The sequence below is a fragment of the Hydractinia symbiolongicarpus genome, chromosome 5, assembly GCF_029227915.1.
Source record: "Hydractinia symbiolongicarpus strain clone_291-10 chromosome 5, HSymV2.1, whole genome shotgun sequence".
Lineage (NCBI taxonomy): Eukaryota > Metazoa > Cnidaria > Hydrozoa > Anthoathecata > Hydractiniidae > Hydractinia > Hydractinia symbiolongicarpus.
In genome coordinates this window covers 17,603,935-17,627,961 of record NC_079879.1, presented here as the reverse complement: position 1 = coordinate 17,627,961, position 24,027 = coordinate 17,603,935, and the positions used below count along the sequence as shown (strand labels likewise).

General features: G+C 31.8%; 1 protein-coding gene across 2 annotated transcripts in view; it reads right to left on the bottom strand.

Moving 5' to 3' along the window:
- Window positions 1–24,027, bottom strand: part of LOC130645040 (eukaryotic peptide chain release factor subunit 1) — a 60,586-nt gene that overhangs the window by 25,351 nt on the left and 11,208 nt on the right. Inside the window, exons 2-9 of one of the 2 annotated variants that reach the window (XM_057450890.1) lie at window positions 23,837–23,941; window positions 19,546–19,662; window positions 19,418–19,476; window positions 6,910–7,049; window positions 6,596–6,734; window positions 6,353–6,465; window positions 3,896–3,973; window positions 3,733–3,798 (exon numbers count right to left, since the gene is read on the bottom strand). In XM_057450890.1, the coding sequence (XP_057306873.1) occupies window positions 3,733–3,798; window positions 3,896–3,973; window positions 6,353–6,465; window positions 6,596–6,734; window positions 6,910–7,049; window positions 19,418–19,476; window positions 19,546–19,662; window positions 23,837–23,928 (804 nt within the window). In that variant the 5' untranslated portion in view covers window positions 23,929–23,941. The remainder of the gene's footprint in view (window positions 1–3,732; window positions 3,799–3,895; window positions 3,974–6,352; window positions 6,466–6,595; window positions 6,735–6,909; window positions 7,050–19,417; window positions 19,477–19,545; window positions 19,663–23,836; window positions 23,942–24,027) is intronic. The other variant, XM_057450891.1, reaches the window with a different exon arrangement.

Below are 24,027 nucleotides of genomic sequence, written 5' to 3'. Positions count from 1 at the left end.
AGGCAGCAGATGTTACTGTTATAATTGCTGGCTCTCCAAAAAAAAAACTTGTTTCCCCTAACAAGGCTAATTTAATGTTTTACAAGAATTTGACCATTGGGAGGTAAATAGATAATTTAATTAAAAATAGAAAGATGCAGAAGCATTAATTGTCTTGCTGTTAGAAACGTGCAACACCTAAAATCTCTTAAATATCCTAAGCGAATGGACACTCACCTACAATCGCAACTACTTACAAAATATGACAAAAAATTAAGCATATCTTTATTTTGCAACAGGACTGATAAATTATGTTTACATAGTTCCTGCAATTTGAAATGAACAGCCTCTCTGACATTAAAAAAAAAAAGCCTTGATTATTAGTAACTTTTTATTTCATCCTAACTTTTGATAACATCTCCTAAAATATGGAATAGTTTTTATCATTTTTTTATTGTTTTGTCCTTAATTTGACCTTAAATCTATATTATAATACCCATATACGTCTGTCTGTCTGTCACACAAAATTGTAGTGGTCTTGCTAAGTCCTTGAAAAACCAGGGGGTTGAAATATTTCATTTTGTTATATGTTAGTATATTATTATTTGTGTTTTTTATATTAATTAAATGAATAGTTATGGTTAACATTTTTTAAAATATAAATGTGTTTTTAAAAACAAAAACAATATTTAAAAATTGAAAAATATGACTAACGCCATTTTATTTATGAATTCTGTACGCTTGAAAGTTCTAGCGATATCTTCATGCTTGGTGGACAATCTTAATACAATAATAACCGATTACCCCGGGCTGTACCGTGAAATATCAAATATTAAGATAAGTTAAGCGTCATGTGTTTTAATGCCTCCTCACCTGCTCAAGCAATAAGCTAAAGAAGACTTTCAACTGGAACTATCTGTGTGTAAATAAGATAATTTCTAGACTATCTTCATTTCCGTCTTTGGTGACTGGTAAGAGCTCTTGGCACAATAATGCTTTGACTTTTGGTTGGTTTATACAAGCTGTTAACCTAGCCAAGTATGGCCAGGAAAGTTAATTCTTCATTTCTTGTACGTACAAGAGGGGGCATAAAGTGTCCATAGTTCAATGTTATGACAGAATGATACCTGTGACATAAACTTTTCACAGTTGTAGTACAAAAAAATAAAGAATAAGTATAATGACTTTTGCTGACGTCAGTATATGGTGTGTGATGCAATTTTTAAATTAAAGAAAATACCATTACTAATCAAAACCAGGTTTAAAAATGTTCTTCCCAATCTTTTTACATTTTATTTCAATACAAATGGTTTACAACATACCTTTTGGTTTTTGCCCTTGCAAAAATCTCCCAAAAAACTAATATATTTATATATATTATCATTAACCATTATCAAAGCATTGTGTTGCAAGTGCAAATAAGTGTATCCATTTTTTTTTTGTTTTACAATGTACTTTTTGCTTTTAAAAAAGTATATATATGCCAAGAAAAATAAACATCAGGAATACGGTAAGATTATATATACTAAAAAGTATGTACTTATAAAATCTTTCACAATCTTGTAAAACATATTTTGTAGTGCCCCATGAAAACAATTTTTAACAACGTTTTTCCACATAAGCAATCCAAGGCCCGACTAAACAGGACCACAAGACAAAATTGTCTGATAAGATCCCACGCTTTAATTAAACCATACTGTGTTGCACACCAATGAAATAATGCAATGTGTGATGCATCAACTTTCACAGATGAAGAAAATAAAAATTTCCAGGAGTGTGAGACGAGGATAATTTGTCTGATGATGATGTCGTAGAAGGGCCAGCTATGCAGATCAAGACAGAATGGGTAGTGGAGGCTATTAGGAAATTGAAGATTGGCAAGGCTGGAGTATCAGGTATTGTTGCAGAGATGGTAAAAGCATCTGGATATATTGGAGTTAAGCTTATTACAAGTCTTGTTAACCAGATTATAAAGGATGGTGCTATTCCGAGTGAGTGGCAGTCGAGTGTAATAGTGAATTGTTTCAAGGGCAAGGGTGATGCATTAGAAAGGGATAACTATAGAGATTTGAAGTTGGTTGATCAAGTAATGAAAGTTATTGAAAGAGTGATTGATAAGTTACTTAGAGAAAGAATTGATATAGATAAGATGCAATTTGGTTTTGTTCCAGGGCGTGGCACTACAGATGCAATATTTTTACTCAGACAGCTTCAGGAAAAGTATTTAGGAAAGAGAAAGAATCTCTATTTTGCCTTTGTAGATTTAGAGAAAGCTTTTGATAGAGTGCCACGTAAAGTTATTTGGTGGGCTATGAGAAAATTAGGTGTGGATGAATGGCTAGTTACGATGGTTCAGTCTATGTACAGCAATGCTAGAAGTCGTGTCAGGATTAACGATTCACTTAGTGATGAATTTAGTGTAAATGTTGGTGTACATCAGGGTTCTGTACTTAGTCCTTTGTTGTTTATTCTAGTCTTAGAAGCGCTGTCGATGGAGTTCAGAACAGGTTGTCCATGGGAGTTATTGTATGCAGATGATTTGGTTCTCATAGCAGAGTCGATGGAAGAATTAGTTGAAAAGTTTGAGAAGTGGAAGAAAGGACTAGAAGAGAAAGGGCTGAAGGTAAACACAGCAAAGTCTAAAGTCATGATAAGTAGCATTGCAGCCAAGTGTGACCTTGTAGTTGGAAAGTGGCCTTGTGGAGTTTGCAGGAAAGGGGTTGGTAGTAACTCAATTTTTTGTCAGACTTGCAAGCATTGGGTACATAAGAAGTGCAGTAGTATTAGTGGAAGGTTAAGAGCTGGCATACAGTTTGTATGCAAGCGTTGCAAAGGTGAGATTATAGAGAATGAAGTATTTCCAGCTTTAATAACAGTGGCTCGTTAGAGATAGTTAAGAACTTCTGTTACTTAGGTGATATGTTGGGCAGTGAAGGGGGTGTTGGAAGAAGTGTTACTTGCAGGATAGGTTCTGCTTGGAAAAAGTTTAGAGAGTTACTTCCTTTATTGACTAGCAGAGTCCTGTCAATTGAGGTAAAAGGTAGGTTGTATGAGGCCTGTGTAAGAAATGTTATGTTGTACGGTAGTGAGACATGGGCAGTGAAGCAGGAAGATCTTGACCGTTTAGAAAGGAATGATATGAGAATGGTTAGGTGGATGTGTAATGCCAGTCTGAGAGACAGAAAGAGTTCAGATGAGCTAAGAAGCAGGCTAAGTCTCCGTAGAATTAAAGATGTTATCCAGATAAGAAGATTGAATTGGCTGGGGCACTTGGAAAGAATGGAGGAGGATAATTGGGTAAGAAAGTGTAGAGACTTGATAGTTCCTGGGGCACAGCCCAGAGGCAGACCAAGAAAGACTTGGCAGGAGGTTATAAGGACAGACTTGATAGAGAGGAAGTTGAGTTTAGATCTAACACAGTCTAGATCAGATTGGAAGAGGGTCATTAATATACCCCGTCCAACCCATGCTAGCATGGAAAACGGACGTTAAGCCGAGAATGATGTGAAAAGATAACATATAATTTTTAATTTAAAAAGGTGTTAGAAAACTCTCGAACTTAGGTCATAAACTGTTGTGAATGAAAAAATGTGAATTATTATGTGAGAATAAACTTGGGCAAATAAGGCATTTTGGATTATCTATAAGCATAAAGTCTTGCAAAACGACTCAAAATATTCAAAATTTTCTGCACATAAAGTGTGCTACAAAATTAAGCAAGCAAAGGTGTTATTTAATAAAAACTTAATTCACCTGATTAAATCCATTTTCACCACCATATGAAACATCAACTACTTTTAGTATTTTTGCTTGTAATCTCTACGTAATAAGAACATAAACTAATTTTACTCACAATTTAATGACTTACTACAAGGGACACTAATTCTTATGCAGAATAAAAAAAGTTGCTTCTTACCTGATCAAACATATCTGACTGACTGAGTTCTGATTTGAAGTCAGCTGACCCAGCTATAACAAGACCAGTGCAATTGACCTAAAATGTTTTCATGTTATTGCTATCGGCATACATACAATAGATCTATTTCCATTTGCAAAAATGAAGAATAACATGAAAACGAGATTTGTTATGAGCGAATTTTGGAATGGTAGTTGTTTACATGTAAGTTTGTAGAATGTATCAACAAAATGTTGACCTTTACAGCTTTTAACTGGCAATTTCACAAAATCGTAGTTAACACAATTATAAAGAGGGTATTGGTAGTGGTAGTGTGACAAAAAAGTTAAAATATTGCAAATTTTAAGAGCGTATTTCTTGGTATATTTGCTAGCTAAACCTTAAAACCTAGCCACGTTTTTAGAATGCTGTGAATGCATTTTTATTTTACTGTTTTCCCAGTAAATTTAGAACTAAAACTCAATATACAGTTTACTAATGCTGGCACGTCATATTACTTAGATCAGTTTATAAAATTAAAATCAAATTTATATCATAATTCTCCATATATAGAAAAAGTAGTCTTTATTTTAAATGGCACCCTATTTTTTTAGGTTTTTATCCAAAAAAAGGAAAATTGAATAATATACAACTTCTTCTTCTTAGAATGTCTGGATTTCAGCTGCAAAAGTGCTCAATTTTTGAAAAAGTCTTAGTCTCAATGTTACTTCCATTATATACTATTTTGTTTTCTTGCTTACATGAAATCTTGGAAATTAATCTTGCAGAATTGATCCAATTGTTTAATGTTCTACAGCTTTAGCCAGTAGAACTTTAAAATGGGTTTATTTTTTGTTGCCGTTTTTACTATTGAGACTAGTGAAGCACGGAAGGGTACCAGCCTAGTGTAGCGGTACGTAAATTATTAGTTTTTGAGTGTTGATAACAGAACTACCATGTTGAACGTACAAAAAGGTACAAAAACCTCTTATTTTTACAAATACATCATTTTGAATTATTATTTTATGTTCAGTTGGTTTCGCCAATTTCACCAGGCTACAACGGTCGTTTGTTATTTTTTTTCGTAATCTGAAATTTTATGAAACTAGATTTGTAATTGGTTACAGGGAGTTTCAACAGGCTAAAATTCTTTTTAAAAAACGAAATAAATCAAAAATAGTTGTTTTTATTGATTTTTACGTTTCATCTAATTTTTAAAAAAGCGGTGTTTACAAACTTAAAACTCGTTTTACTACTTTCATAATTTTCTTTCATCTTTTATTATGCCAGTTGTTGAAAATAATTAATTATTAATAACGTTATCAATTTTTCTGCACAATTGAAGAACTAAAGCAAATACTTCTCCATGGAGGATTTGGTATAAATCAGTACTACGCCGTAGAACTTCCTGCCGAAACGACTGGTTTATTTACAGAAAATAATCTCCATGGAATTCTTCCATAGTGTCGATTAGTGAAAATATAAAACCAAAAATTCTGTTTTACATTATACAAAACAATTTCACATGTGGACAACATTTTACAAAAATTTATTTTTTCTAGGCAGTATGTCAGTAAACATTCCGTTTTTTTCAAGGAACAATTTTTTAATTGTTTTGTGAAGTGATCCTCTCAAGAACAAATTTGTTTTTGACCAAGCAAAATAACTGGACAATTTCATTTGCCTAAAAAAATACCACGATTGTAACTCTCTGAATACAAAATTAGGATATTATCCTTTTTGTCAACCTTATATTTTGGAATTTTAAATAATCTTTTTACCAAACACAATCTAGGATAGAGGCTTAAAATGCGACACAAATAACCAAGAACATTCCAAGTCCAACTTTCCCCACCAAGTCTTAAAATTAGTATCCTAATTCTTAATTTACAAAATGTGTAAAATGTGAGTTATAAATACATCCAAAACTACCCTTACTTGGATAAAATAAACCGGGTAAGGCACCAACAAGGTCAACTCAACTACTATTTTAAAACCACTGTCAGTAAGCCTGGCTAATGTTATTTTCACAGATGTTGTTTTAAAAATAAGGTACACTCAATAACTGGACACACAGGATATATACCAGCAACATCACCAATTTTGGTAAACAGTGTGAAATTTCATGTTTGTTCAGAACAATTCAGCCAGACAACTAGCTACTTATATCATCATATTCATTGAACACTAAGAATAATAAATGAACCATTAGAACAGTCCAATGTGTGCAGATACATGCTATTATCCCATATTATCACCAAATGTTAAAACCTTCTGTATTACAAACTAATTTTGCAAATATTGCAAGTAAACAAACCATATCTGCACTACTCGCTGCAAACTAAAAATTTGCTCATAACTAATCTCATTTTCATGTTATTCCGTATTTTGGTATGTATATTCTGCGGAACGAAAATGGATATGGAGATGGGCTATTGTGAATAAAAGTATATTATCCATCTTAAGACAACACCTTACTTTATCATTAGTTATAAACATCTGTACAGCAGTTTCGGCAACTTTACGGACGTAATTATGACGTTTTTCCATTCTAAGGCGAGCAAAACGAAGAGCTGATTGACCACCACGACCTAAATAATTTACCAAAAATTTTTTGTCACACATGTAAATTCTTTATTAGATGATACAAAGTAAGGCTAAAATTTTCATTTTTGTGAAAGTTCTTTCAGGACTGCATTAAAACTTTAGATATATACTAACCATGTTTTTTTGGAAGATCAACGCTAAATTTATGAAGTACATCTCTTGTATTTCCACACAAAGTTCCAAATAATGAACCATTACCATCCATAACAATAAAACCAAATTTGTTGTCATCTTCTAGAAGTGCTGTTAATGCCTACATATGAATACGGAATTTAAAAATCACCTTTAGTTATTGTCTTTTATTCCAAAGTAATGCAGAAAGATATTACATTTTTTGGATTTATCAGATAAACACTTTTAGATAGACAATTTAAAATAAAAGACTTTATGTCTAATGGATAATAAAAGTAAAAGAAACATAGGCGTACCTCAGTGTGAAATTTATTGTCACATAAATACAGGGATGTATTTATAGGCTTAAAAGGTTCAAAATCAATATTAACTTTTTTTTCTTTGCCCTCGCTTGTGACGATTGTCCCACAATATACAACTAGTCCATTTGGGGGAACTAAAATAAATAACTAAGGTTTACATTCTTGTTGTTATAATTACTCATTCTTAGGTTGGCTTAGGTTGCTTAGTACTTATGTTTCTACAGACAAGGTACCGTCATTGTAAAACCCAACCTTGGTTCTTTGGATCAGTAGTAAACTCATCACACATAAAAAATTTTTTTCTCCTAAAAGCAACACCCTATGTTCCCTCTGAGGAGATTTGCTGCATTCGAACCAAAGAAGTTGCCGAGGGAAAAGTGTTCAGGGAATGTGTGAGTTTCTAAGCATCTTGCTTAATTTGTTGAGTAGCTTATTTGTAACTTGGATGTTTAAAAACAAAATGTGCACCCATCATGTTATCAAAAGAAGTTCGAAATATAATTTACTTTGTTTATAAAAAACATGAAAATAATAAATTAATAAAAGCTCCAAATTAGAAATATGTACTTTATCAGATAAAATTAGCAATAAACATTTTCAAGTACGTAGAGAATTGCGTAGATTTTTCATTCCAGAAGATGTGCTTGCGCCCACCAGCAAATGCTATCCAAACATGTGAATTATTGCACACACAAAAAGTAGACATCCTCTTGAAAATTTGAGAAGTTCACCTACAAAGCTATTTTAGAACACTTATCTTCTTTAATGAAGAATTTAAACATTGAGCATTAATCCTTAAGCTTGTGGTTTTACAACTTCCATTATTATTCTTGAGTATAATTCTAATATTTTTTTTTGTTTACATGTATTTATAGAAAGCATATTATTTTCAAATTTTTAACTGTTTAAAAAGGTCGCATAAGAATTATTACAAATTTCTTTTTTTCTTTTCTCAAAAGAGAAAAATGTTACACAATAATTGTATGCAAAGAATGTCTCAGTATTGCTCATTTGCAACTAAATTTCTGCCACAAACACTTGAGGGACCTGTTTTATGTTTAATACAATGTAAACAAATGCTACTGTTAATATATCTTCTGCACGTTCTCATTTTTTTATTTGAAATGTATAAGTCATTCGGTAAAGAAAACTTTCAAATCTTTATTTGTTAAAAACACAAGCAAAAATGGCTTTGACAGCAAACGGAAATAAATGACCCCTGGTTTTACAATCGCTACGGAGAAAAGATAACTGTTGGTGAAAAGTCTGGGGCCTGGTTGAGGGTCGGATTGACACTGTAAACAAAATGGTAGGCTATTTCAGTTAATATGTGGCACGACGCAACCTCTCTCTTCGTTCAGTGTTTTATTGTTATCCTGCACTAAATACTTGCTATAGGATACTTCCTACGACGAAGCAATGTGTTTTGGTAATATATTTAACACCACTTAGGTGCTCTATAAAGTGAACGGGAAATCAAATAAATTTGCACACAGCAAATTCTCTAATATGGACTCAAGTGTGTAATTTGTAGCATGCGGATTGTTTTCTTCGTGGAATTCCCTTATTTTTATAAATTAGCTGATTCTTTTAATTTAAAGAAATCACAATAGTTATTTTAAATAAAAATAAAATACAAAAAGAATAAACAGAAATAAATAAATAAAGCAAGTCCTTGATAATCATTTCATCTAAAAATTAACATAATAACTATCACGGATCGTCTGTAACAACGGCACATGAAAAATTCGTTTCTGGTGTTTTTGTAATTTTATTATCTATTTTTACCTCAGCAATCACAAGTAATCAAAATAAAATAAATCGCAGGGAAAGGAATAGTGTGGTTTATTAAGTTACCAGTTTTTTGAAAGTAGCTAAGATAAAAAAAAAGAAAACAAATTAATAATATCATCCAAATCTAATATTATCTTTTTCTAACAATTTCGACAGCAATAAATAAAAGTTCTGATAACAAGGTTCTGACATACATGTGAATAATGGTTTATTTATAAGAATAATCTTTTAAAACAACTTTCTAATTGAGCGAGTGATGTTTGAAGACTCTCACCCACAAGACCGCAAAAAAATCTTTTGTGTCTTTTTTGCAGCCACCAGTGTATTAACTTATTAAAATAAATTCAAATTCTGGAAACAAATCATTTTAATATGCTCAATGTGATTACGAAGATATATTAGAATAGCAGCATTTAACACAAAAGAAAAATGTTCTCCACGATTGTGTTATACAGAGAGCGTAGAAATTGTAATAGAGGTAAAAAAAAATTAAATTGTCTTTGTAATAGAAGTAAAAAAAAATAAATTGTCTTAATGGAGTATGTTTAGGTATTATTTTCTTGAGATAATGGCCAAGAAAAATTATCTCCAACAAGAAAAATAATAATAAAAGGCTTTTGTACATTACTTGCCGTTTTAAAATGGTCATTGTGCTTTTGCTCTTCAGGCTTTGGATATAACAAGATGTTTATTAGTGATTTAATTTTAATATCATGAAAACAACACTTGTTTAAATGTTATTATGACTTGAAGCATTTGGAAGATTCGTTATTTCTACAACGTTTCACCCTCAAAAAGATCTTTCACTGCTAACATTTTTATCCAAGAAAGATCATTAAGATAGGGTATAACCTACGCAAACACTTATATAAACCTGGAATAAAGGCATACATATTTGAAAATCTTGGAAGCAGTGATGGAAACTTGAAAAGCCTTACAAAGTTATGTTATAAACTTTATTTAAAAGATTTGGTTTCTGGCCATAAAATGTCATCTGTATGGAACACTATAAAGCCAAAAATTTTATGTCCTTCGAACCAAAAGAATACACTAAAATTAATTAAAGATTCCCTATAAGTAAACTTCTCAATTTCTTCTAATGCTGAAAAGTAACACATCCTAGTAGCATCCGAAAATCAAAAATAACATGAAAATAAGTATAGTTATAAGCAAATTTCAGGATGCTAGTCGTTTACGTGATGTTTAAATACTTTATCAATAAAATGTTGATTTTTTTACAAAAACCATTGTTAACATAGTTCTAAAGAGGGTATTGGTAGCGGTGGTATGAAATTTTTTTAAATATTGCAGATTTTAAGTGTATATTTTTTTTTTAGTGGCTATATGTTAGCTACCTAAGTTATAGTTACGTTTTTAGAATTATGTGAATACATTTTTACTTTACTGTTTACTAGCAAATTTAGAACTAAAACTTAAAGGGGAAGTTAACACAAAAATTATATTTTATAGAACCAATCAAAAGTCAAAATTCAAAAAATCGTGTTTTCTCTTTTCTCTCTAAAAAAATGCATGAGCAGGGTTTATGACGTAAATGTGTTCAGAGAGTTGTTCCTGTGAAGAGCACACTGCAAGGCTCAGTCTGAATAAACACAAACTCTAGACTTTTTCCCCAATTCAACTTAATTGGGGAAAAGTAATTGCTTTCTAGCATGGATTTTGACTTAGAGGCGTTTAGTCATTATCCAATAGATGATAGCTTCGCACCATTGCTTTTTCAAGTTAGTGCAAATGCCAATTGTCTGAATCTATGTTTCCTGATTGTTCTGGGTCTAATTTCAACTTTTTTTTGTTTAACTTTCTATCCTTTTATTAAGTTAAAAATATATCACATAAAGTCAGTTAGTTAATTTTTGAGTTAGTTTATGTGTTGTGTATGTAGACCTGTTTCTCTACCTACAATGTTTCCTTTTCGTATTTGATTGACATTTTCAATATGAGCCAATCATCTTCCCTTCTTTTCTTTCCCCAAGTAACCAAAATAGTATCAAATGGAGCATTTTAAAATATTTCTTTGTTCACACAGCAGGTGTGCACCACGAGATTATTTCAAAATCTTTAAAAATACTATTTAGCAGTAAACAAACTTATAGAGAAGGAAAGCATAGCTATTCGTACGCATTCCAAAAAAATACATTTAACAACAGATATTATGTTTTCTTCAATTAACTGTTGGTATTTATAGTGAATAGCCGATGGACCCAGTGTTGAAACGCCGGGTTAAACCACAAGTAACTGTGTTACCTGGAATGGAACGATTTAAATGAGAACACTACAGATTTAATCCAGTCGTGCAGATCACAACTGTTTAATTTTTTTCTTTTAGATGTTCTTTGTCATGTGCCAGACATCAAACTGATGCAAAATCAAGCATAGTGCAAGAATACCACCACATAAAATGCTAAGAAGAGCTTTAACAGTGTTTTTAAAACATGGTTTCAATAGTTCAATATAATGGATCATCGATGGAAATGTCTTTTGTATTAAACTTATGCGTTTGTATTTACAATTCAGGATTGAAATACTAAGCGTTTGTTTTTACAATTCAGGATTGAAATATACTCTACACCTAAATTAGCTGCACATTCGTCATTGCTCAAGTAATGGCAACAAACTGACAAGGAACGCATTTAAAGTGGAGATAGTTCTGTCCGCAGGGAGACAAAAGTGGGAAGGAGAAATAGAAAAGTTGTTGAAGTAAAGAGACAGGATGCCTTTAAAAAAAGTTGTTTATTATCAACCCCAATTTTTTTACCCTAAGGAACATAAATAAATAGTTTTTAATATTGTGTATATATATTATGTCCTATAAAGTCTGTTGTAATAAAGGAATATCTACACTTTCACAGAATTCTTTCATAGTCTATTTATATGCTTCATCCTGTATTTTCCTTATGATGTCACCTGATGCGACTTTTCGTAAATATTCCAGCACACACTGCGGATATGCATATTGTGACTCACTTAGATCATCTCCTTCTTGTATAAGCATCTTCCCCACAAAGAGTAATGGAAATAGCAGACTTGTTTGTTGCTTTTTCCTCTTTTTCTTCTTGAGCAAACTAATTCTAACAAATTATCAGCAAAGACTACACCAACAAAGCTAAAATATTACAACATTTGTAATTTTATTTACCTTGTTAGATTTTTTATATAGGAGCAGTTCCGTCCAAACATAAAAGAAAACTAACTAGCCCTGGAGATAAACTTGTTACTAAACAACAATAAAAAAATTGCATACCCACAATCAGACATTATATCATTTTTTTAAGACTTTTTTTCCTTTTCCTTTTTGTTTATTTTTATTTTGCCCATCTCTTTCCTTGTGTATATAATACTTTAAGTCCATATATGAGCAGACATGTGCGTTATACAGAAGATATTATAAACACCTGTAGCAACCAATTAACGATATGTAAATAATAATATTGAAAAATATATTGATACATTTAATACATATTGAAAAATCTCTAAAGTTCTTTTTCGCAGTGTCCATTTTTTGTGGTAGTACTCCATTTACAAAACTTACGCTTCTAAAGACAGGTGTTATCTCTAAAAAGGATTTTCAATTTAAGTGTGAACGGAATCTCAATTTACGACGCATTTTTCAGTGAATTAAGGGTTGTAATTCAATAAAAAAAACTTGAAATATCTGCAAAACAGAAAATAATTGTACTAAAAGGCTGGACTAAAAAATATTTGTGTTTGCTGTTGCCCGACCGGGTCAATAATATAGCGGCGGTTGGAGAATTTTTTTGACATCACAGTTACAAAATATTTTTTTTCTTTCTGTATTTAGCTTCTTAAATGTATATACAGGCCATTTCTTAAGATTTTAGGTAGGCATGCAATGAATCGCACTCCTCAAGAATTTTGTGCTTGCGATCTTAAAAAAAATCCTTTACCCCCTTGCACCATCCAGGGGTTATTGTTTTGGCATGGGGAACATGCACAGAGTAAGTTTCTATGGCACAAAAAATTTTGAGTAAAGTCATTAATTCAATTTCCGCGCTCTGTGAGGAAATTGTTTGGTTTCCACATTCTATCGTCCAGCACTTTTTGCAAATCTCCACAACCACAGACTTACGATCGTACTGTTCTATTTTTTATTTTTCTTGAAATTATAATTATAATTATTGTATTAATTCTCCAAAATCTTTTTCAGAAAATCTTAATCTATGTAGCCCAATTTGCTTTAAATCCTCGGTCCTGAAAATTTTTGTTCCTGTACAAGCCACGTTGGCAATATTGTCGGCCGTTTTGACTGTTGTTGACTGTACGCAGTTGTTGCTTGCTCGCTCTAAGCCAAAGTAGGTAGGCTAGACACAGTTTTGTGCTTTAATATACTATACTCTTATTCGTTTATACTTAGCATCAAGTGACTGCTTGACACTTCAAAGGTGAGGGAACTTCGTTGTTGTGTAAAAAAGGGTAACGAAAACCTGCACGTTGTTTGGAGCTAAGCTTCTGAAAATAAAAGTTTGTTAAGCATACGAAAGTTTTTGTTTCAAAATGTGATGTGTTTAGATATGCAGACAAGCTATACCTAGCATACAATCTGGAATAACCAATAAGATATCATGTCAACTTACAATTTTTTCAGTGGCACCCAAACTCGTCTGGCAGAATTTCTGAACGCCTACGTTGCCCATCATACGTAGCAATATTCAACAAATTGAATATTTATGTTCAATTGTGAACAATTGTGATATGTTAATAAAATGCGTAGAAAAGCCCTTGGGACGAGATTGAGTGACACTAAGGCCGAAGAAAGTTGTACCTCAGTTTACTCAGGCAGCCTGCATCTATATATTTACGTGGTGGTAAATATGTTATTATTTCAAAAAATTCATTATTGGCTTTACTTTCCCTTACAAAGAAGAAAAGTATGAGGTTTCTAACCAAAATAATATCTCAAAAAGCCTTCTGACATGCTTCACACATACCGACGACAACCAACATTTTTCGTTTTTTTGCTCTATTTTTTTTGCTCTATTTATAAAATACCAACAAATCGTACACTCGTTCTTGCTGTACATGTCTTTTAGGCATTAGTTCCAGGGCTGTGGGCCTTTTACTTATTTTGGCCGAGCGAGACAATGTACTGTAAACAGAAAAATAGCGGCTTTGTGGCATGCGCAATGAAGAGATTGTGAAGGCTTTAAAATAATGAATAATGAAAATTTCCTGCATGGTACTCCCTGAAATGCAGACGATGATAAACTGAGGTACCAATTTCTTCAACCTAAGATGTTCATTGATCCTAGGAACGAATTTACTTAGTCTGATCTGAAAATCTGCAGAAAATTTAAGCCCTTTCTCAGATTTAACAGTGTGCATAAACAAAGGAGTCGTACAGAGCATATACATTCCCAAATCAAAACAAAGTTGCAAATGTTCAATACATGTGCCCATACATACCAATATTCAGCAAATTGAATATTTATGTTCAATTGTGAACAATTGTGATATGTTCAACAAATCCAACATGGTTCATTGTAAATGTTTAATGACTCTTATGTGTGCAACGACTCATATATGTTTAACCGTCCATATTTATATTTAACTACTCCTCACAAAACATAATCATGTAAAAATATTATAGGCACTACTTTCTGAAAGCTCAAAGAAGGCGAAATAGACATGTGTATTGCATGTCAAGTAAGAAAAAAGGCAGATCAGATATTTTGAAAATATTTCGTTGCTTGTATATTATTCATTGAACATATAAATGACTGGTTGAACATATAACATCACAATCGTTGAACAAATGACTCGAATATAATGACTCGTTGAATATTGCTATATATGAGAAACCATACCTGACAGGCATAAAACTGTTTTGGCTTACTATATCCCATTACAGACTAATTCTCCTAAAATATGTTGGTCTTTTTTATTGGCATTTGTCTGAGGGGGGAGTCAACATCTTGGCCGATAAAAAATAAAAATTCAGATGTAGTTTTGTATATGGGATGACTCACAAATCAAAATGTGTATGCTGAACACCAATCCGACATATTTTAAAAATTCATTTTTTACTGTATGAAATATTTAAACTTCGATGTATTTCACTTCCTTTTCAATTGGTGAGTCACCCCTAATTCTTTGGCTATTCTCTCTTCATCATATTTTAATTTTTATGTATTTTGGTTTTAGTATAGAATTGGATACAATAATTGTTCATTTCGGTATTCAAGCAGTTTATTGGGGTATTTTTTTATCGCCTCATTCTTAGTATTTTAACTTTGTCTAAACTGCAACAGTGTCAATTTTACTTTCCAGTGCATGTTGTCATCAATTTAATCGATTTTCTATTTCTGTTAGGTGATATGTGGTGTCTAAGAAACGCTCAGAAGTACTGAAAAACTAATACTCAAAGCTCAAAACTTGAATACTGAAAACTAAAAAGCTTAAATACTCAAATACTCGTACTTGTTGTTTTGAACCTGAAATATATAATTGAATTGATTAAAATATAATTTTTCATATTTGCGCAGCGTTTTCATTTATACCATTCGTATAAATAATTAACGTTCCATTATGCATAGTTTCTTCTTTTGTGATCCCAAGTTTGGTTTGCGCAAGTTGTAATCTCGGTTGGGTTGTATACACGTGCGAGGATATTTGCCAGTTCGATTACTCTATGTTTCGATTGCAAAAGTCTGCCTCAAAATGCCTAATATTTCATTCAGCAACTTTTTTCCGGAATAAAGACAGACTCCTTTTAGATGGTGATGTGGAATCTAATCCTGGGCCTGCTGATAAAGTAATCCTTGGGTTGTTTAATCAAACAGACGAACGTTTCGGGGATTCTGCTGGCATACAATGTACATGTAATGCTTTAATAAGTATTTGTTGGTCAAAAATTAGGCAAGTTACTATTTGGAAAACACCTGATCTCGGCAATATACTCGAAATAGGAAACACAACTTTTAGCAAACTAGCGAAAAATCGTTGCCTATGGTCTGAACGAACTTCCGGAATGTGTTGAAATCTTTAAAACATTTTTGTCGGTAACACGTTTGAATACAAACATCGGTATCTTTGATATCAGTTTTCTGTGCGTAGAAGATAATTTTGACATCAGAGATGGGGTGTTGTTGATGCTTGTAAATGGGTTCACATTCACAATCTTGTGGTCTACACATGAATATTTTCTGTTTGACTCGCATGTGGACAACAAAAGCAGGAACATGACAAATTTAGGTAATTCAGCTTTGCTAAAATTTTAAAAGGCTGAACATTTGACAAGTTACATTCTAGACACCATATGCTGGTACGCACGCAAGGAGATATGAAATGGAATTTATAAGGGTAAATGTGAGCGATGAAGATGTTGCTCATAGGGCCGGGGACCAAGATTGCTAGCTTTTGTTTCAATGTTCATTCCATAATGCATCTTAAAAATTTTTGTTGACATTTTTTTACTTTGCTGCTTGCTTAAAAGCAACATAAGCAGGCACGAGGAACCTGCATACCCACTTCTGTATCTCCAACAGACAGACCTAGGAAAAACGGAAACCTCACAAGAGCTTATAAGTGGCGGAAATTGTTAAAGCCGGTCGGCTTCTTGTTAAACTTTGTAACCACTTGTGGGACAAACAATTTTAATGTAAATTAAATTATAAGTTAAAGCGTGGCTAATAACGATATTTAAGGTTTCAATGCTAAGGATGGATCATAAACATCCTTACTAAAATAATATTTTGTTACTATCAAAGATTTTTTTTGATTTTTTACTTATTTTGTTTTAGTTAATTTTGAACTTTATTAATTATAAAATCACAAAAACGCTACTGAAGAAAACATATAAATATTTGCCGTATTCCTTTAACAAATAACATAAATAACACCATTTAAAATTTAATCGGAACAAAGTTCTTTGCAAGAACACAACACTTTATGACCTTACTTTGCTTAGGTGCTTTATATTTTTCTCTCAATAACGATTTCCTCACTCTCTCTAAAACACAATTCTGGAAATATATTTTTCTTTTGTGTTAAGTGTTATTCTAATCTATTTATATCTTTTATCTATCACATTGAGCATATTAAAATGATTTGCTTCTGGCAATAGAGCAGTATGGCAGGTATCATTTTAAGGTGTTATTGACATGTATTTCACAAGGTAGTGCCCAGGACTAAATTGATACATGCTGTTAAAAATAGTAAAAAATTTAGTTTGAATGATATTCATTCTTTGTTTTTCATTTTTATATTTGCTACTTTAAAACAACAGGTAGTCAAAAAAAATATGAAAAAAATCAAAACATTTAAATAATAAGACACATGAAGCTTTGTCCTCCCCATTACTGCCACTCATTTTATTATGAACACTATGATTGGTAAGATGAAAATGGATAATAAAATGATAAAAACATGTACATTGTTGCTACAGACGGTTTATAACAATTCATTATTTTGTTTCTTTTTATGCAAAAAATACCAAGCATATCAAATTTTCGTATTATGCATCCAATATCGGTAGGCAAGAAAAGCGTTGTTATTGTGGAAAGAATGGGGGTGAATGAGATCCGTTGCTAGTTTTGTTATTTCGAGTGGTGCTACCATTATGTCAAGCTTGTAAAGATGCAGGAAGGCAGGCCTTAAAACGAAACCCAATAAAAAAATGAATCTTGTAAAACGTATTAATCATGAGTGCAAAGTTGAAACATCATTGAACGCCACAAGGCCATATTAAGGTGCAGGACACTTAACCTCTCCCATATTCTAGTTGTATTTAACTTGCATGGGTACGCACTCTTCTCGCAGTATTCTCTGTGACGATGAAGGTCGGACTGACTTGTGGCATGGTTTCAAATGGTCTTCTATCTTCCGTTTGAGTCTCAGTGTAATGCACCAGCCGAGCATAATAGTGTTAGCATGAAGAAAAGGGGCCGACTTTAATGTTCTCTATATCTTACGTTCTTTGTAATAACACTTACCGTTCTTGATCGCAGGCTTCATAAACGAGGATTTGTTTTTTATAGCGTATTAAATTTTATCTCGCAGGGCCAGTTACTAGCTGACTATCTTTGTCTGTTTTGGGGGTTTTTGACGTCACTATCTCTCATGACGACAAAAATATAAACTGAATCATATTAACCATTATTTTTACATGTGGAGCAAACATTTTAGTTCATTAATAAAGCCTATATTTTCAAGAAGGGAATTTCCTGTGAACAAATGTGGATTAGATGTGTAGGGAAGTTCTCACAAACAAACAATCAAGATGCGACACATGCAAAAATATCTTCTTTTATAATGTGACTGAGTGCTCCGATTAAAATAAAATTTGGTACACTGTACAGGCAAATCATGCTTACCCGATGCAGGCCTTGCCATGAGCAAATAAACTCCCGAGCAATTAATTGCTCGCGTCAGAGTGTCTATGCGAGCAATTTTCGACGATGTTGGCATAAAAAAACAAGGACATGTGTTGAAGTTTTTTTGATTTTACATTTTTGTTAACACATCATAGCTGCAGTAAAAACTCTGCTTCTGCGCAAACATGGGGGATGATACATCTAAGTTCGTCACTAGGTCTCTTAATGTTTTGCTTACAAAAAAACACAAATTGTCAACTAATTCCTTCCCAGTGCTTTTTACTCTACCTAAAAGTATTTTGCACATGCACAATATTGGTGCCCGATGCCAATGAGGCACTTAATTCCTTTGTGACATGCTTTGATGTGTCTTGGTGAAGAATATAAATATGCACTTAAATTTTTCGCGATGTTTCTTTTTCAAAAAATAACATTTCTTGATATGTAGTCAGACAATTAGTCTCTCTTCGAGCTTGAGGCATGTCCGAGCAGGGTTTTAATTGTTTTCACAAATGCTTGTTGTGAAAATAAATAGTTTAAGATCCTTGGCTAGCTTGTATGCTATTAAAGTAAAGTAAAATTCATTTCAACTGTTGTTTTGCGAGCTATTTCAGGTATATTATATTCTTGTTTTAAATTAACTTGGAAACAGTAGAATAATGTAATTCCATTATCTTGAAACGTAGGTAGAAGATATACAATTTAAAATCAATAATGCTTTTTACTTCTTGTCACATTAAATTTTATAGAACAGGTAAAAGCTGCAAAAGTCAACATTTTATCAAAACAGCATGTAAATAACCAAGCATCTAAAAATTGCTCATAATTAATCTCACTTTTATGTTATTCTGTGTTTTTGCGAAACAGAAACAGGTACATAAATATGTTTGTTTTTAAAGGAATCTTGTTTAAAAAATTTTTGTTTTAAAAAACCCTAAGAAATCCTCTAGGGTTAATGGAAGAAAATTTTAACGTATACTTTAATTTTGCAGATATGGAAACCTAGAGGTCTGCATTTGGTGAATGAGAAAAACATGTAATATTACTTTCTAATTCAAATTATTTTCCATTATTTATTTACGCTTATCCTATTTACTTACGTCAAATGCTATTTTATATAAATAAATGCTTTCGGATCATTTTTAGATGATGACAGGTTCAAAAAACAGACATGACTTTGGACAGCGGCAAACATTGGTATGTAACATGTTATATTTTTATCTCTGATTTGGTATTTTCATATTATGATCCTTCTTCCCCTATTTTATTTATTTTTTTATACAAACATAAATACAAAGCTGTCATTGGTAATACCATTTAAAACAATGACATGTATGATGAATTATTAACTGATTCCCAACCTTTGTTATATAATTTCAGTCTTTGTTGAACAGATGTAATTGCACCAAGGACAGACAATCTAAAAAAAAATAATTTACTTGTACTTGCTGATATAAAGAAAATCCATTTCTTGGTTAAAATTCCTCACCGGTTAACTCTGCTTTTTATATTAGATGCAGTACCAAATTCATCAGCAAGCATTTTAGCAATTCTAGAGACCTGATCTTTTGGAGGAATGATTAACGAAATCATACTGGTTCCATTTCTAATAAAAAAATACAAATAAACCAATTAGTACAGATCACAGTGTAAAAATGCCCAAGAAGTCCTTGTCTTTAAACACCTGTTAGCTTTGATGCCATTGTACACGGCACTATCTTCATGTAAGAGACCTTCTCCATGATCGTTTCAATTATTAAGATCGCATAGCAATCGTCTTGTCATCACTTCAAATCATTGCGGATTGTTTCACAAAACATATTTTTATTTTATGAAACTACTAAAAACGATTAAAAATAAACTAAAATTTATAAGTTGAAAAAATGAAACAAAAGGAAATGAATTGGAAATAATTTAGAAACAAACTTCTCAAATGATTTAAAAACTAATTTCTGAAAACAAATTCTGAAATGCATTCTAAAATGAATTTTAAATTAAATTTTGTTTTTCTTTGAAAATTAATTAAAACAATAAAAATGCAATAAAACTCGACACTGAAAAATGATCTTTTTCTTAAGAAAGCATCATTTACGTTAATCTTCAGTATCTTTTACCATTCCTTCATATTTTTGTAGTTATTTCTAAGAAGTAGAAAAAAATCGTAATGACAACATTGAAGATTTAGATTGGTTAAATGTTATCAAGAAGATGAAAATGTAAAAGTTGAAGATATTTATCAAGGCAAGAATATACTTTTGCTGTTTCTTTTTTGTTAGAATGCTTTCTTAAAAATCTTTTATATTTAACAGAACTTTAAGTGTTTCTATCTTTTAGAAATCAAGATAGTTAATGACATTTGTTGAGGGAAAGCTTGCTTAAATGTCCAAGTAATCATAGAAAGAAACAAAACACGATAAAGGCACATATCATTATAAACGTACACAACATAAACCAACAATGTATTGGTATCTTAAACAATACATGAAAATGTCTAAATTCATCCACTTTTGTAGGACGCTACCCTCTATGTTATGAACTTTTCGAGCAGAGCACCAACAAGTGCTACTTTTTAATACCAAATCGACGACTCATCCAAAATTTACAACCGGTAATTAAGTTATTTATTAACTTGATTGTCAGGATCATCAAATACATACGCAAAATTCTGGTGCAGTACATTAAAATCTGATTTTTAAAGCTCCAAATTGAAATTTCTTTGATTTCAAATCTATTTGTGGCACTTTTCAAACTTTCGCTTTTTGATGTTTAAAATGATATGTAAGATCATGGTGGCTAATTTCATCCATTGGTATAACACCTTGATGCAACAATGTGTTGCATGAGATTGTACAGTTGTATTATATTTGTATACACCATAACAGATCAACAGTTTTTCTCATCAGGTTAATATTCACGTAAATTAAACACCTTCCTATTTAATATAAACAGAGCTAGGTTAATAAAGAAAGCCAAAGAGGAAAGAATTGTTTTAATTTTTTCTTTGAAGTCAACTCAATGTGTTACAGTAGTGTTTATCTTCCTTGATGTAAAAGCCCCCTCTCTCCCCCCTCACTAGTTTGGTTTAGGGTTTTTTGCATTACCAACTCATAGCCAGGCATTTGGACGTAGTTGTTCAACTCTTCATTATTAGTTTCAGATAGCCTAACAATATAAAATTGATGTTTTTCCAACATCGTACAAAATGCATCTAACATTGTACTCAAAAGTCCATAAATATGTGGTTAATATGTTCTCTTAAAATATGTAGATAATTCTCCTCTTCTAGTAAGTAACTTTTGTATCCATAGTTTGCACTATGATTCAATTGATCTTCAAAGAGGTCGGAACATAAAGTTAGCGAAAAAATCAAAAGCAGATAAAAACAGTTAATTCAGTGTGATAGAATATACGAGTGGATATTACAATGTAACATATCTGCACAAGCTGCATGTGTGACACTGATACATTTATCACAAATTGTTCTCTTCTGGTTACTCTTTACAATTTGTTGCATTTAGGGCATGATGGTGCTCTTTATCTAACAACTGGACAGACTTACATTTAATACATCTACTGAGTAGAAGTTGCATTGTCACACAATAATTTACATAATATGATATGGGTGCACTGTAGGATTCTCTGTTTGACGTCAATTTACTTCCTAGATACGTATTATATAATTCTTTTCCATTTCTCTCTTTTCAATAGCGACAAAATAAACACAAAAAAGCTGTTTTCGCAAAAAAAATTACTATTGGATTTTTTGCAGATTTAACATTCCCGTAAAAAAAGCAACTGTTACTTTTGGAAACCATGAACTTTAAGACACATAAAAAAAAAATTAATTTGTTGTATATATTTTTTATCGGAGCAATTGAGCAATTTAAAGGAATAAATTTATTTGTACTTTTTTTTGTAAATATTTTTATAACAACATTTTAGAAGTAAATTTTTATCGTTTTTTTGAAAGCATTTTAAAGGGGCAAATTTGTTAACTTACAAAGAGGTTCCTTGATATTTTGATCAAGATTTTTAGGTATGAAACATGCAAAACCTAAAATATTCTTATACCGTTTGTTCTTATAAACTTTACAAACTGTTCTTTACAAACTAAAAAATTAAGTTACCTGAAAATATTATCAAAACTAGTCAATAAGGCCCATGGAGAAATTCACGTAGGTAGAAGGACAAAAAAATAGGTTGTTTTGGAATTTTTGCTGATGTCAGCACTGCAGATACAAAAAAATGGCGAATTTAGTTTATTTGTTGCCTGTAATGTGTAGAGGTTAAAACACTGATCAAAATAATGAACAGGATCATATGTTTTAGACAAATGCCTAAGAAGATATAAGGTGTAAAAAATTTTGCTGACGTCAGCAATCACCCGTCAAAACCCAAAAATTTTTTTTTATAAATTTGTATACCCGTTGTCTTCATCTTATAGATCTTGAAACGCTGATCAAGAGAATGTATAGGATCATGTACTTTTGACAAATGGTTGCGGGGTTTGAAGGTTTTTGATGTCATTAACCCGTCCATTCCGAAACGAATTCAGGGATCCAGGTTTGAGAAAATTACCCAAATTGGTCCAAGGTGGTCCCTAGTTACCCACGCGGTGAAAAATCATTGACGTCACCACCTCGTTTCAAAGTTATTTAGCCTCAAAGTTTTAGGTGCACTGTAATAGCTTTATTGATATTGACGTTAAAGTAATGTTATTGACGTCGTTCCGTAACGTCAGAAAATTTAACATATTAGACATCCATTTTTTGGCAACATCAAAGGAGAATGAACACATCAACTTTGCCTGTCACAGACAGACAGACAGACAGACAGACAGACAGACAGACAGAACTGGCGTATTATTATAGAGATGTGCTCCTTTGCATTGATTCGACTGCCACCATAAATACCATTGCTTCGAAACATGTTCTTTTTACTTATAGCTATTTTAATTTGGCAGCACAAAAAAATAATTACTTACAGCAGGTTTCAAAAAAAATGGTCATGTTTCTCACAAAAGAGTAAGGTTGTATCAGTTGCATAGTGATATTGATTGCACAATCAGAGTTTTGTATTAAGAAGATAATAACATGGGCCTTATTTTGTTAATTTAGGAAAAAAAGTTTACTTATGGAGCTTAAGCCTCGTAATATTTAGTCAAATAATTGTGAATAAAGCTTTTACGATCTAAGAGTTTATGCCTAATAAATCTTACCTGTGAAAAATATAAGTGAAGAAATATAAGTGAAGAAATACAAGTAGAAATATCAGCACCTTTCACAATTATGAAACTTCAAGTTATGTAAAAAACTACAAGATTATGTTGAATTAAAAACAATTTTGAAAGATTTTACATCCAGCAAAACCAAGCACTTGAAAACAGTTTTTAAATGGATTTGAAACAAATTTATACCATACGATTATGAAAGGATTAATTTAATGAAACGATTTGAAGCAAATTTACATTCATATTAATACAAATAGGATACAAATTAATCCTTTCAAATCGTTTCAAATTCGTATGGAGGTTGATTAAAAAACATTCTACAAATCAAAACGTAGAGATGACCCCTAAAAAACTATAAAAACATATATAGACACAGAGAGCAGAGGTTTCAATAACTCAGATGTTGATGTCATGAAAACATATTCAAAGTGAAGCCTATCGGTAGAGGGTGCAACCCCTCACCAGCAATGAGGAACTTCAAAAAAGGTTCACCAGGCAAAGGTTAAAGCATATACTGTGAACAATAAAAAAGGTTTCCTGAAAAGCTTACCCTCTCGCAGCTTGCAAGCTTTTTATCAATTTTTTTATTTTCCATATCTCTACATTGCGGTCTGATTCAGCATCTGGATTTTGTAAAGACATTATACTAATTTGACTAAAATACAAAGATAAAAAAATGATTTATAAGGTTGAATACTAGTATTTTTAATTAAGGATATGGTAGACCCTGTGAGTGTAAAT